This window comes from Salvelinus alpinus, chromosome 28, assembly GCF_045679555.1.
Source record: "Salvelinus alpinus chromosome 28, SLU_Salpinus.1, whole genome shotgun sequence".
In the NCBI taxonomy this organism is placed as follows: Eukaryota; Metazoa; Chordata; class Actinopteri; order Salmoniformes; family Salmonidae; genus Salvelinus; species Salvelinus alpinus.
Genome location: NC_092113.1, coordinates 33666926 through 33682810, shown reverse-complemented (window position 1 = coordinate 33682810; position 15885 = coordinate 33666926). Strand labels below are relative to the sequence as shown.

Here is a 15885-nt window from a genome sequence, read left to right as displayed (position 1 = left end):
TGTGAAATTCCTCCTTGTTATTTCTGTATGAGCAGGGCTAAGTCATCGTTCCTTTTAGATTAGAATAAAGAGACAAACTGAGACTGACATTAATTGTTAAATTCAGATATACACTGAACAAAAATGTATACACAACATGCAACAATTTCTAAGATTTTACTGAGTTAAAGTCAAGTTAAAATCAAACAATTTAAATAAATTCATTAGGCCCTAATCTATGGATTTCACATGGCTGGGAATACAGATATGCATCTTTTGGTCACAGATACCTTTAAATAAAAAGGTAGGGACGTGGACCAGAAAAGCAGTCAGTATCTGGTGTGACCACCAGTTGCCTGACGCAGCGCGGCACATCTCCTTCTCATAGAGTTGATCAGGCTGTTGAATGTGGAATGTTCTCCCACTCCTCTTCAATATTTTCAACGGATTCGGTTGTAATCCCCATGTATTAATACTCCTGATATATTTCCATATATACTCAGATTATCTCAATGTTAGAGGAATATACCTTCAGAAATTACATAAAAAATAGGCCATTCTTAATTTAAAAGTTCACTTTATTTAATATAATACAACAGATTCTATTCCGTCAAATATGTCATCTTAAAAACCCATATTTCCGCTCTTTAGTCTATATTCATTTCAGGAGTGGTATTCCTTCATATTTAAGTCACATGCACAAAATGCTAGATCAATAATTGCCACTGAAATATGACACTCTTCACTGTTTAACTTTACAAACGGCACCCCGTAGTCATTGAGTACTCTGGGTTTGTATGAGATGGTGTTGTGAATTGAAACAGTCATGGTAGGGCTCTCCTCGGTGCTGATATTTGAAATAGATATAGCTAGAGGTGCCATTGGAACTCGAAGCCATTGGTCTTTGGTGCAGAGGTCTTATTAGACTGCTATCTGGATCCGGAAGCCTTATATTGACCTGTACTGGCCATAGAGAGGAATTCACCTATAGCGGACATGCTAGATGTCAGACTCTTCTCTTATCGTCTCTGTTTACAGTCATTTGCTTTGATTAATAAGAGGAAAGGTTGGGTGTTGAAATACACAACATCACAACTACATGTACTTGATGTGTTAAACACAACAGTTGGTAATAATATTGTAGTGGCAATACGATCTGAAGTATTTGACGTCTCAAAAACGTCCGTTTTGCCACACATCTCATTTTGATGTGGACAGAGGATGCAGAACTTTTTATGCATAATGTCAACTGACACAATAACCCAAGTAGTTAGCGGTCTCTAAACTGTCTTCCTTTATCTAGAAGCAGAAATGTAAGCCCGAGCCAACAGTATGGTGTGTAGTAGTGTGCAGTAGCAAAAGCCAGCCGAGATGAATAAATACAGCAGAAAGCTGTGGCACATCAACATTGGACTTAACTGACAGACGACTGTGTGACATCTTATTTCATATTTCAACACAACCCATTAATGTCTCCTAGGACGTACCTAGAGGACATCAAGAAAATATAAATTTGAAAAATCAGTTGGTCTCTATCCCCAAGCATTGGCATGGCCATTTCTCTGGCCACATCTTCATAGTCCTGGCTCGATTCCTTCCTCTCCTCCCATCCTCTCCCCATCTCTTATAATCCTCTCCTTTCTCTCTGACGTTTAGCGAAAGGATGGGAGCAAAGAACACAAGGGGAAGACCTCAATTACATACTCCTTGCGTCCTCTCTCTTCTTTTCCTTTTCAAAACTAATTGGATGAGAAAGCCAGAGGTCCCTTCCCTCTGACCATTTCCTCCAATGGGTTTTGAGAAGGAGATGAGGAGAGAGGATGTGAGGAGTATGTAATTGAGAACTTACCAAGGAATCCATCTGTATCTGAATCTGAGGAAAGACTGAGTCTGAGTGATGCCACGCCTGCAGAGTGCCTCCAGGGGGCTCCCTCGCCCCTTTATATTATTGAATATTCAGATCAAACAAGAGCCAGCTTTGGTCAAACAGAGAAAGAGAACATGGGAGTTCTCTCATTCTCGTCTTTTTGAAATACTGCGGCAGGAGCAGAAAAGCTATTTTCTATAACAGATGAATCCAAACTTCTACATATGTAGAGATCAAATGTATTAATCTAGCTGGCATCCCCTCTCTCCTCATTGTCTACTACAGCAACATAGTGTACTGTAGGCCCTGTTTAGTGGAGGAATGAAGACATGTTTCGACAATGGCCTGATACAATACAAATAGTTGTCTTTTAAAAGGAGGGATAGAAGAATCCAGCAGTGTGAGAGAGCTGAGAGAAAGAGCCGTTCAGATCTACAGTCCTGTTCTCTTCAGGGTGGAGTCCTTTTATCTGCATGTTGGCACAAGAAGAGCAACTGCCTATCCTGTACACACACACAAACGCATTTTACAGACATGCAGTATGTACACAGTTCTCCAGTAACCCATCCCCCCCATGGCATTTTATTTTCCTGTGAAGAAATCCCCCGGGCTGTAGATAGACAGTACAATAGATACTGTATAGAGATTCTCCTAACAATAAAACAAGCAAAGTCATCAGTCACCATAATACCTGATGTCCATAGAGTTTTCTCCATACAGTCAGCCATCGCATCATCTGGCTGGGTGCTGCACATGTCTTCAACCTTGCATCACATCGCAAAAAAAATGATCTAATGACTAATGACATTAGAATACTGGGATATTTTTCTCATGATGTCAGTGAACCCTCCTGTAACAGTCTGAAAAAGCAGCCTCCATCCAGTCCTTGCTCCATAAAGAGAGTCATCCATCCATCTTTAAAAGGTCCCTAAAGTTAAAATAGCATCAACAGACGTTAGGCCTAGATGAGGTCCTCCTGCTTCTCTCTGCGCTAGCTGTGGAGGTCCATGACCTTCCAGTTTTCCTCCCATCGGTCACGGTTCATAGGTCATCTTCATTGAGCTGGGCCAGGTTGCTGGAGCGCCGGCCAGCCGAGGGACCAGGGATGGATACAGGAGGAGGTCCAGCCTCACCAGGCAGCACTCTGCTACGGCAGCCCTCTCCTGCTCTCTGCTGGGGGAGAGGAGGACACTCAGATTAAAATACGTTTTTACTTGAAATGTTGATAGATTGAATGAAATGTAACCTAAATAACTAGTACTAGGTTAATGTTGTTGTTTTTCTCTTGACCAGATGCATATGCCTTACTATAGCCATTGTGAATAACTCATCATATCAGCAACAGCCATTTGTGGTTTGTTTTTTCTGTTAACAATATCAGTCACAACAACACAATGCGGAAATTCCACCATGAGAGAGAACAATTAGGCCATTGATAGGCATCTCTGACTTTCGGACTTGCTTCTCTGGGTCAGCCTCTTTCCTGTTTGTTATGTACCCATAGGCCCCATGCAGCCCAGAGTACATACATAGAACAGCAAACCAGCTAGTAGGAACCGATGTTAGTCTGTCGGCACCACTCACTAAGTACAAGCAGCAGAGATGGTCTGTATTAGTGAAGACAGAGGGTTGTGGTCTGAGACAGGGTTCAACAACAGGATACCTAGCTAGCTATTGTTCCCCAGTCTGAAAGGAGAGAAGGAGGATGATGATGATGATGATGAGTTGTGGCTAAATAGAGCAATTAGTGTACAGCAACACACCTCCAATCTGTGGTTCTTCATATTGTTTCAGACAAAACACCTCTACAATATTCCCAATGCTCTTTCATTCTGAAGAATAATTCTGTTTTCTGTTTCTGGCCAACAGGGGGAGTAGTAGCCTACCTCTCATTTTGATGCAGATTCCTTCTACTTAAATTCCTCCTCTATTCCTGTACAAATCATTCGCGTTTACCGAAGCCTTTCAAATTTTAATGAACGTAAATGAGCGTATAATAATTATAATTATATGAACCATTATTAATTATTTATCTAAATGTTCTTGACATGGGTGATAGATCATACCTATAAGACATACAATAAAACTAGAAAGCAGATTGAAATGTAGTGATGTGTAAATTATATAATTACATTTCAGCATGCATGCTTTCCATAATAAAGCAGGGGAATAGGTTCTAGGAAAAGTAACCGGCCTGCGTGTGTGGTGCGTGCTGCGTGTGGTGCGCGCTGTGTGTGTGCTGGGTGCTATGTGTGTGGTGCGTGCTGCGTGTGGTGCGCGCTGTGTGTGTGCTGGGTGCTATGTGTGTGGTGCGTGCTATGTGTGTGGTGCGTGCTGCGTGTGTGGTGCGTGCTATGTGTGTGGTGCGTGCTGTGTGTGTGGTGCGTGCTATGTGTGTGGTGCGTGCTGTGTGTGTGGTGCGTGCTATGTGTGTGGTGCGTGCTGCGTGTGTGCTGTGTGCTATGTGTGTGGTGCGTGCTGCGTGTGTGGTGCGTGCTGTGTGTGTGGTGCGTGCTGCGTGTGTGGTGCGTGCTGTGTGTGTGGTGCGTGCTATGTGTGTGGTGCGTGCTGTGTGTGTGGTGCGTGCTATGTGTGTGGTGCGTGCTATGTGTGTGGTGCGTGCTGCGTGTGTGGTGCGTGCTGTGTGTGTGGTGCGTGCTATGTGTGTGGTGCGTGCTATGTGTGTGGTGCGTGCTATGTGTGTGGTGCGTGCTATGTGTGTGGTGCGTGCTATGTGTGTGGTGCGTGCTATGTGTGTGGTGCGTGCTATGTGTGTGGTGCGTGCTATGTGTGTGGTGCGTGCTGCGTGTGTGGTGCGTGCTGCGTGTGTGGTGCGTGTGTGTTTGCACCCTGCTAGGGTTGAATAGTTTCCCGGTATTTTACAGAAGTTCCATACCGAGAATAAATAACTTTTCTCCCAGGTAACCTGGCATATGTATTCACACCCTTTGCTATGAAGCCCCTAAATAAGATCTAGTGCAACCAATTACCTTCAGAAGTCACATAATTAGTTAGATTGCACACAGGTGGACATCATTTAAGTGTCGCATGATCTGTCACCTGATCTCAGTATATACAGTGGGGAGAACAAGTATTTGATACACTGCCGATTTTGCAGGTTTTCCTACTTACAAAGCATGTAGAGGTCTGTCATTTTTATCATAGGTACACTTCAACTGTGAGAGACGGAATCTAAAACAAAAGTCCAGAAAATCACATTGTATGATTTTTAAGTAATTAATTTGCATTTTATTGCATGACATAAGTATTTGATCACCTACCAACCAGTAAGAATTCCGGCTCTCACAGACCTGTTAGTTTTTCTTTAAGAAGCCCTCCTGTTCTCCACTCATTACCTGTATTAACTGCACCTGTTTGAACTCGTTACCTGTATAAAAGACACCTGTCCACACACTCAATCAAACAGACTCCAACCTCTCCACAATGGCCAAGACCAGAGAGCTGTGTAAGGACATCAGGGATAAATTGTAGACCTGTACAAGGCTGGGATGGGCTACAGGACAATAGGCAAGCAGCTTGATGAGAAGGCAACAACTGTTGGCACAATTATTAGAAAATGGAAGAAGTTCAAGATGACGGTCAATCACCCTCGGTCTGGGGCTCCATGCAAGATCTCACCTCGTGGGGCATCAATGATCATGAGGAATGTGAGGGATCAGCCCAGAACTACACGGCAGGACCTGGTCAATGACCTGAAGAGAGCTGGGACCACAGTCTCAAAGAAAACCATTAGTAACACACTACGCCGTCATGGATTAAAATCCTGCAGCGCACGCAAGGTCCCCCTGCTCAAGCCAGCGCATGTCCAGGCCCGTCTGAAGTTTGCCAATGACCATCTGGATGATCCAGAGGAGGAATGGGAGAAGGTCATGTGGTCTGATGAGACAAAAATAGAGCTTTTTGCTCTAAACTCCACTCGCCGTGTTTGGAGGAATAGAAGGATGAGTACAACCCCAAGAACACCATCCCAACCGTGAAGCATGGAGGTGGAAACATCATTCTTTGGGGATGCTTTTCTGCAAAGGGGACAGGACGACTGCACCGTATTGAGGGGAGGATGGATGGGGCCATGTATCGCGAGATCTACACCAACAACCTCCTTCCCTCAGTAAGAGCATTGAAGATGGGTCGTGGCTGGGTCTTCCAGCATGACAACGACCCGAAACACACAGCCAGGGCAACTAAGGAGTGGCTCCGTAAGAAGCATCTCAAGGTCCTGGAGTGGCCTAGCCAGTCTCCAGACCTGAACCCAATAGAAAATCTTTGGAGGGAGCCGAAAGTCCGTATTGCCCAGCGACAGCCCCGAAACCTGAAGGATCTGGAGAAGGTCTGTATGGAGGAGTGGGCCAAAATCCCTGCTGCAGTGTGTGCAAACCTGGTCAAGAACTACAGGAAACGTATGATCTCTGTAATTGCAAACTAAGGTTTCTGTACCAAATATTAAGTAATGCTTTTCTGATGTATCAAATACTTATGTCATGCAATAAAATGCAAATTAATTACTTAAAAATCATACAATGTGATTTTCTGGATTTTTGTTTTAGATTCCGTCTCTCACAGTTGAAGTGTACCTATGATAAAAATTACAGACCTCTACATGCTTTGTAAGTAGGAAAACCTGCAAAATCATCAGTGTATCAAATACTTGTTCTCCCCACTGTATACACATCTGTTCTGAAAGGCCTCAGAGACTGCAACACCACTAAGCAAGGGGCACCACAAAGCAAGTGGCACCATGAAGACCAAGGAGCTCTCCAAACAAGTCAGGGACAAAGTTGTGGAGAAGTACAGATCAGGGTTGGGTTATAAAAAATATCTGAAACTTTGAGCATCCCACAGAGCACTATTAAATTGATTATAAAAAAAATGTAAAGTATATGGCACCACAACAAACCTGCCAAGAGAGGGCCGCCCACCAAAACTCACAGACCAGGCAAGGAGGGTATTAATCAGAGAGGCAACAAAGAAACCAAAGATAACCCTGAAGGAGCTGCAAAGCTCCACAGCGGAGATTGGAGTATTTGTCCATAGAGCCACTTTAAGCCGTACACTCCACAAAGCTGAGCATTACGGAAGAGTGGCCACAAAAAAGCTATTGCTTAAAGGAAAAAATAAGCAAATACGTTTGGTTTGCCAAAAGGATTGTTGGAGACTCCCCAAACATATGGAAGAAGGTACTCTGGTCAGATGAGACTAAAATTGAGCTTTTTGGCCATCAAGGAAAACGCTATGTTTGGTGTAAACCCAACACCTCTCATCACCCTGAGAACACCTTCCCACAGTGAAGCATGGTGGTGGCAGCATCATGCTGTGGGGATGTTTTTCATTGGCAGGGACTGGGAAACTGGTCAGAATTGAAGGAATGATGGATGGCGCTAAATACAGGGAAATTCTTGAGGGAAACATGTTTCAGTCTTCCAGAGATTTGAGACTGGGACGGAGGTTCACCTTCCAGCAGGACAATGACCCTAAGTATACTGCTAAAGCAACACTCGAGTGGTTTAAGGGGAAACATTTAAATGTCTTGGAATGGCCTGGTCAACGCCCAGACCTCAATCCAATTGAGAAGCTGTGGTATGACTTAAATATTGCTGTACACCAGTGGAACCCATCCAACTTGAAGGAGCTGGAGCAGTTTTGCCTTGAAGAATGGGCAAAGATCCCAGTGGCTAGATGTGCCATGCTTATAGAGACATACTCCAAGAGACTTGCAGCTGTAACTGCTGCAAAAGGTGGCTCTCCAAAGTATTGACTTATTTTTTGGGGGGTGAATAGTTATGCTTTTAGTTTTTTTGTCTTATTTCTTGTTTGTTTCACAAAGAAAAATATTTTGCATCTTCAAAGTGGTAGGCATGTTGGGTAAATCTAGTGATACAACCCCCCCAAAAAAATCTATTTTAATTCGAATTTGAATTCCAGGAAAAATGCCAAGGGGGGTGAATACTTGCGCAAGCCACTGTAATTTGCTAGTTCCGTTTCACGCCATGCTGTTCATACAAATATTGTTTTATAATTTACTGGTTTCTCGCAGTTATTTATCCTGAGAAAAGGGAGTGATTTTGTCCGGTAAATCCCGGTGACCGGGTTATACAAACCCTAGTCCATGCATGTGCACATATGTGTGTGTGTGCGCGTGCATCTGTGGGCTTGCATGTGTTTGTGTGTGTGTGTACGTGCGTAGACCTGTGTGCTATACAGCCCGTTGGACACAGCTTGGCACTGCAGGGGGGTTTGGGTCCTGGAGTACTGAGACAGGCCAGACTGGTCGGTGAAGGCTAGCTGGATGTGAGACTGAGAGGCTGTTGTCTGGGAGTTCCTACTGACCAGAGGAGACTGCAAACACACACACAAGACCACACACAACACAACTAAACATCAGATACTGAGAGCTGAGAGCAAACAAATTATTGTTCATCTTTATTGTTACATGAAAAAAGTTTGTCATGAGATCTCAGATTATTTCAGATGAGGATATTAATTAAAGGCTTCCCGATCTAGACATGTAGTGTGGATGTTGTGGTCTACGTAATGTAGTCTATAGTGTGGATGTTGTGGTCTATGTAATGTAGTCTATAATGTGGATGTTGTGGTCTATGTAATGTAGTCTATAATGTGGATGTTGTGGTCTACGTAATGTAGTCTGTAGTGTGGATGTGGCCAGAGCCCATTCCAGTACAGCGAGCTAAACGGGGACGGCAGCGTCTCCTTGTTTTTGGTCAAACAAAAGCAATGTGTCTGACAGCTGTAGGTCACTGATGTGTGTGTGTGTGTGTGTGTGTGTGTGTGTGTGTGTGTGTGTGTGTGTGTGTGTGTGTGTGTGTGTGTGTGTGTGTGTGTGTGTGTGTGTGTGTGTGTGTGTGTGTGTGTGTGTGTGTGTGTGTGTGTGTGTGTGTGTGTGTGTGTGTGTGTGTGTGTGTGTGTGTGTGTGTGACTGGACCCCTTACCGCTGGCAATGTGTGTGACCCTAACTCCCGGGGTGTGTGTCTGTGTGTACAGTTTGAATGTGTGACCTTACCTCCTGGGGAGTGTTTGTTTCGCCAGGTCCCTGGGGGCAGGTTCCCCCCTGGCTGGGCAGGTAGAGGATGGGGAGGGAGGTGTTGTAGGACAGGAGGCAGGGCAGGCGCTGGCGGTCGATGGAGGCTGAAGAGTGGGGGCGCAGGGGGCCGCTGGCCGCAGACAGGGGGGCTCTCATGCTCCGGCCCAGGCTGTTGGACTTGCTGTTACTCTCCCTCCGCTGGTACTCAATGGGAGACTGGAGGGCTGGATGAATGAATGGTAGAAGACGGAGAGAGAGGACTTAAACTAGGCACCTTTTTTATTTTTAGTGTTTTTTTATGGTCAAATTATTAGTATTGGTAATTGTAGTTTCATGGCTTGTGTAAGTCGACTTGATACTGAACTGCTTTTGGCTAACATTACTGCTCAGCAGTGGTGTGGACTCAAGTCACATGACTTGGGCTCTAGTCAGACTCGTGTCACAAATATGGTGACTTGCAACTCGACTTTGACTTTAACACCAATGACTCGTGACTTAACTTGGACTTGAGCCTTTTGACTCGAACTGACTTGACCCTCCCCAAGGCCAAATATAAAAAATGACGCTATTAAAAAAAGTGTGCAGCGCATCAACCCTTCATTTAACGGATTACAGTTTGAATCGGACAGCAGCCAATCAAATTGTGCCAGCTGAGAAAAAGTTGCGCGTGGCAGTGCAGAGGAACGCCGGTGGGTGAATTCAGACGGAGCCCTTGGAAAGATGATACCCTAAATTATTATTTTCGGATATAAAGACTATGTTGCAGTCAACTCCAAAACCAAAGTCCATAATAAAATAAATGTGGGTACAAGAACCCGTTGCACACCAATCCATAAAACAATCTCTGACAATGACATGAGAGGAAACAGAGGGTAAAATACACAACATATAATGAATGGGATTGGAACCAGGTGTGTAAGAAGACCAGACAAAACCAATGGAAAATGAAACATAGATCAATGATGGCTAGAAGAATGGTGACGTCGATCGCCGAGCACCGCCCGAACAAGGAGAGGCATCGACTTCGGTAGAAGTCGTGACATGAGGGCTAAGACTTGAGACTTACTTGTGACTTGTAAAACAATGACTTGGTCCCACTGCTCAGTGCTCACATTGCATAAGTGGCAAGAAAGCTGAAAGGTCTAAACATCAGATGTGTGACTGGTAAAGGTTTGTTTTGCCATCAGTTTGTCTCCAATCGGACCATTTGAGGAAGTTGAGCTTAAGCCAAAGGGCCAGACATGAGTAACTTGTAAGTGGTTGTTTACTGTTTGGTGTTGTCTATCTGGGTCTGCAGCCCTACCATTGAGCACTTTGGCAGCATGGAGTCTAGATATGAATCCTGAAAGTAAAGCTGTTGTGTTTTTCCATCCTACCATTGAGGAAGTTCTTCTGGGTCTCCAGGATCTGTCCCACATCATCGACCCAGGCCCTGCAGACCTCTGGGGAGGTGGTCTGCAGCACATAGCGTACCACGCTCCCATCAGTTCCCCGTGACGTCAGCACCAGGCAGTCCGCCTCCACTGGAACCTCCACCCCCAGACAGCTCACCTGGAACACACAGCAGGTGTATGCAGTAGAGTGGCACCATTCTGGTTACTTAACCACAACTCCCAGCTTTTCCAGAAATCCTGGTTGGAAGATTTTCTGGAATAAGGAAGGAATCCGTGAATCCTCCAACCAGAATTCCTGGAAAACCTGTGAACGTTACTGATGGGATTAATAGAGTTGACACGATTACCTATTCCAATCATATTTGTTCTACGTGATGCATATCTATCTGAACATTCCTGTAATGTTCCATCCACCTGGAACAGACCACATCTGACCTCCATCTGGTGGAGGAGAGCAAGTCATTAAATACCTCACCAACACTGAACAAAGACCAGACACAGATGCTTCAGAGACTTCCAAGAACACTCACAACCCTGTCCATGTGTCTCGGACTGCTGGTGGTTATGTAATTGGTACACAGCGTTAGATTTGGACAACCATTTTGTTTGTTTACACTGACTGGTTATGCCAGTGTAGCTAATAACAGTCACATTTTATTGTTTTGTTTCTAACTTTATTTGAAGTTTCTGCATTCAATCTAATCTGAAATTAAATAAGAGAATAGAAGAAGAATTAGAAGAAGAGAAGAGACCCACCTTGATGCTGCTCTTAAAGGTGTAACCAGGAAGTGAGAACCCTTTCTTCCTGTCGATTGGCTCGCTGAAGATGACCAGCTGTTCGAACAGGAAGACCCGCCTCTCCTTGGCTCGGGACAGAAAGCTGCTGTCCTGTTCCATCACTGTGAAGGTGTCCTGCTGGAGCAGCTTCCCCTGCGCTGTGATCTTACCCTGGGGACGAAAGGACGGATGGAGGGAGAGATGGAGAGAAGAGACACAGGATGAATAGAGGACAGAGGTTTACTATATGGCTTGCAGCGGACCTCTGCTTGAGCCCCCGGCCAGTGACTTGATGTTTTCCAGAATTAGCAGACCTGATTCAAATGATCACCTAATCACTAAACCCCTCATTAGTTGAATGAACAGTTCTAGTTCTGGAATACATCAAATAAATTGACTGGCTGGGCCTGGAGTTACTTCAGAAGAGGTTTGGGAAACACTGGCTTACAGTGCAGTACATCAATTGTGAGAACTATTTTAATAAAGAGAGACCTAGGTCTTGATTCAATTTGTGCCACGGTTGTTCATCACTATAGAAATGTGAAGATCATTTCCAATTGAGCTGACATACGCAGCGTTTAACGTGTCTGCAGTCTTGGCCAACGCGGGAACATCGCCTTTACATATCAATGGAGCTGAAGTTCCACGATACAGATTAAACTGAGCCCTAAATTCCAACGTCTTACCTCAAAGCCCTGCAGGCGTCCCACGTTCATCATGTCATTGCAGCGTTTGGGCACAAAGCACATCACCTCTACCGCTTTCTGTGTATGTGTATGTGTGTGGTTGTGTGTGTGTGTGAGAGAGAGAGAGAGAGAGAGAGATCCTTAAAACTAGCAAATCTTGAATACAGGTTGTTTGACTAGAGAGAACAAAATAACACAGAGCCTCACATGCTCTAGTAGTTGTCTGTTCCTAGGGAACTAGTAGCTGTAGATGCATGGTAGAAACTGGTAATAACAGCATGATCTGTATCAGAGCAACACCCACCTCCAGCTCTTCTGTGTCCATCCCAGCTTTGGTGTAATACTTGAGGAAGTCCTGTTCACATAAACGCAGCATGGACAGTTCCAGTCAATGTAAGGTGAGGACATCTGGAAGATGCTTTCTTAGATCAATTTGAATACCAGAGAGAGTACAAGCTTGGCACTAGGTGATAGTTGTATGACCATGTTCATTTCCCCAGTATCCGTGCTTTAGAGATGTGGACGATGACTATGACGTGTCTCCTCTCTAACGCCCAGGAAGTTACATTTCAAACTCCCATGACACAGCTCTGCAAGTGTTATAATGTCAAAATACTTTTGTTACGCACCAAATATGGGGTTTCGCTGAGCAACTATCTTCATATACTCCTGTTACGGGCCAGTATTTACTTACAGAAGAGGTCAAAATAAAAATGTAGAAGCAAAAATGACTCGTTGTAATTCTGTGTTTGTGTGTGTTTGTGTGTCTGTGTCTGTGTGTCTGTGGCTGTGTCATTGTGTGTGTGTCTGTGTCTGTGTGTCTGTGTGTATGTGTCTGTGCGTGCCTGCACTTCTGTGCGTGTCTGCGCGTGCATGCATGTACTGTATATCTGTCCGTGTGTGTATGTCTACATGTTTGTGTGTGTGTCTACATGCGTGCCTGCACGTGCGCATGCATGTACGTGCTTGTGTGTCTACAAGCGTGTCTATGTGTGTGTGTCTGCGTGCGTGTGTGCGCATGCCTGCGTGTGTGCGTATACTGTACGTGTGTGTCACCTTGAGCAGCAGCTGGTACTTCATGATCCTCTGGACTGGTTTGATCAGCAGGTCGTTGAGTTGTAGTCTGTGACCCAGATGTTGTCTCAGCTCCTGATAGGGCCAACACACAAAGGGTGGATGGGGGTGTCGGGGGGGTGGTGCAACTCAATATTAGGACGCTGTTCTTAATGTTTTGTTAATTCAGTGTATATCAATATGATATACCTCAAAATGTCATTAATACGACCAACCATAACATTGAATTCCTACAACATCCAATATGGCATAATTACATAGTGTATAATATGCCATGGATTGGGACACACACACAGACATGACCTCGAGCATGTATTATTAATATGACCTGTCTTCATGTGACATACAGACTCATTACCACAACCACACATCAATGTGACATGTTATTACCTTCACATGACCACATCAACAAACCACAGCATTATTCCCACGTGACATATTACGTTACTAAAACCAAACCTGTCATTACCACAACCACCCATCAATGTGACATGTTATTAACTTCACATGACCACATCAACAAAGCACAGCATTATTCCCACGTGACGTATTACGTTACTAAAACCAAACCTGTCATTACCACAACCACCCATCAATGTGACATGTTATTAACTTCACATGACCACATCAACAAAGCACAGCATTATTCCCACGTGACGTATTACGTTACTAAAACCAAACCTGTCATTACCACAACCACCCATCAATGTGACATGTTATTAACTTCACATGACCACATCAACAAAGCATAGCATTATTCCCACGTGACGTATCACGTTACTAAAACCAAACCTGTCATTACCACAACCACCCATCAATGTGACATGTTATTACCTTCACATGACCACATCAACAAAGCACAGCATTATTACCACGTGACATATTACGTTACTAAAACCAAACCTGTCATTACCACAACCACACATCAATGTGACATGTTATTACCTTCACATGACCACATTAACAAAGCATAGCATTATTCCCACGTGACGTATTACGTTACTAAAACCAAACCTGTCATTACCACAACCACCCATCAATGTGACATGTTATTACCTTCACATGACCACATCAACAAAGCACAGCATTATTACCACGTGACATATTACGTTACTAAAACCAAACCTGTCATTACCACAACCACACATCAATGTGACATGTTATTACCTTCACATGACCACATTAACAAAGCACAGCATTATTCCCACGTGACATATTACGTTACTAAAACCAAACCTGTCATTACCACAATAGGAAATAACATTCCAGAAAAAGGAGTCTAATGAAACTGAATTGTATTTTCCGAACGAGAGTTTCAGTAAGATAACAGTGATGTATGGTGGACTTAGCTGTACGTTTGCTAAGAGATACTAACCTGGAAGTAGGTCTCGATGTACTCAGAGACAATGTGTTCCGACTTGGGTTTATTCTGACAATAAACCACGTACATGTGGAGACGCCTCTCCTGTAATACAAACATACGCACAGACAGTCAACCTTATAGCAATTTAACATATCAGAAAATAAACAGTACAGTACAGTACACAGTATAACTGCTTTGAACATATTGAACTAGATTCAAAATATTATCAAAACAGAAGTTTATTGTGTTGCAAAACTTTGATTTTGACCTGAGGGGTTCAAGCCCTGATTTCTGATTGGCTGAAAGCCATGGTATATCACGGGTATGACAAAGCATGTATTTTTACTGCTCTAATTATGTTGGTAACCAGTTTATAATAGCAATAAGGCTCCTCCAGAGTTTGTGATTAATGGCTGCGTTGTTTCGTGCCTAAGAACAGCCCTTAGCCGTTGTATATTGGCCATATACCACACCCCCTCTTGCCTTATTGCTTCAGTATACAACGCAGTTAACAATAGCTTTAGATTCTAAATAGGCCCACAAAGTAGTGTGAAACACTGCTGTAAGAGCTTAAGGATTCATCCCACGAGGAGGTTACAAAACCAAGGGTTTGCAAAATGAGGAGGTTACAAAACCAAGGGTTTGCAAAATGAGGAGGTTACAAAACCAAGGGTTTGCAAAATGAGGAGGTTACAAAACCAAGGGTTTGCAAAATGAGGGGGTTACAAAACCAAGGGTTTGCAAAATGAGGGGGTTACAAAACCAAGGGTTTGCAAAATGAGGGGGTTACAAAACCAAGGGTTTGCAAAATGAGGGGGTTACAAAACCAAGGGTTTGCAAAATGAGGGGGTTACAAAACCAAGGGTTTGCAAAATGAGGAGGTTACAAAACCAAGGGTTTGCAAAATGAGGGGGTTACAAAACCAAGGGTTTGCAAAATGAGGGGGTTACAAAACCAAGGGTTTGCAAAATGAGGGGGTTACAAAACCAAGGGTTTGCAAAATGAGGGGGTTACAAAACCAAGGGTTTGCAAAATGAGGAGGTTACAAAACCAAGGGTTTGCAAAATGAGGGGGTTACAAAACCAAGGGTTTGCAAAATGAGGGGGTTACAAAACCAAGGGCTTGCAAAATGAGGGGGTTACAAAACCAAGGGTTTGCAAAATGAGGGGGTTACAAACCAAGGTTTTTGCAAAATGAGGGGGTTACAAAACCAAGGGTTTGCAAAATGAGGAGGTTACAAAACCAAGGGTTTGCAAAACGAGGGGGTTACAAAATGGAAGGTAACAAAACTTCAGGAATCGACCTTATTAGACAAAACGTATCTCTCTTTTTTAGCACAAATTAATATGTCTGTTTGACTGGCGAAAATTTATCTGGAATCTACAAAGATCAATGTGTGATGATGTCTTTCTCTGAGCCATTGCCCATTAAAAGGAAGGAACAGAACAAAGAAACAATTATTTGTCTTTAAGCGAAACTGAAGTTGCCCCTCTCTCTTTCTCACATACTCTCTCTCCCTTCTCTCTCTTTCTCTCTCCCTCTATTTCTCTCACATACTCTCTCTCCCTTCTCTCTCTTTCTCTCTCCCTCTATTTCTCTCACATACTCTCTCTCCCTTCTCTCTCTTTCTCTCTCCCTCTATTTCTCTCACATACTCTCTCTTTCTCTCTCCCTTCTCTCTCCTCCTC

At 43.8% G+C, this 15885-nt stretch overlaps 1 protein-coding gene across 2 annotated transcripts in view; it reads right to left on the bottom strand.

The window, feature by feature from the left end:
- Window positions 1-539: 539 nt before the first annotated feature.
- LOC139557733 (rho guanine nucleotide exchange factor 25-like) overlaps window positions 540-15885 on the bottom strand; it is an 85881-nt gene continuing 70535 nt past the window's right edge. Inside the window, exons 8-16 of one of the 2 annotated variants that reach the window (XM_071372871.1) lie at window positions 14210-14299; window positions 12817-12909; window positions 12065-12115; window positions 11761-11838; window positions 11054-11245; window positions 10280-10454; window positions 8883-9127; window positions 8051-8200; window positions 540-3019 (exon numbers count right to left, since the gene is read on the bottom strand). In XM_071372871.1, coding sequence (XP_071228972.1) covers window positions 2888-3019; window positions 8051-8200; window positions 8883-9127; window positions 10280-10454; window positions 11054-11245; window positions 11761-11838; window positions 12065-12115; window positions 12817-12909; window positions 14210-14299 — 1206 coding nt within the window. In that variant the 3' untranslated portion in view covers window positions 540-2887. The remainder of the gene's footprint in view (window positions 3020-8050; window positions 8201-8882; window positions 9128-10279; window positions 10455-11053; window positions 11246-11760; window positions 11839-12064; window positions 12116-12816; window positions 12910-14209; window positions 14300-15885) is intronic. The other variant, XM_071372872.1, reaches the window with a different exon arrangement.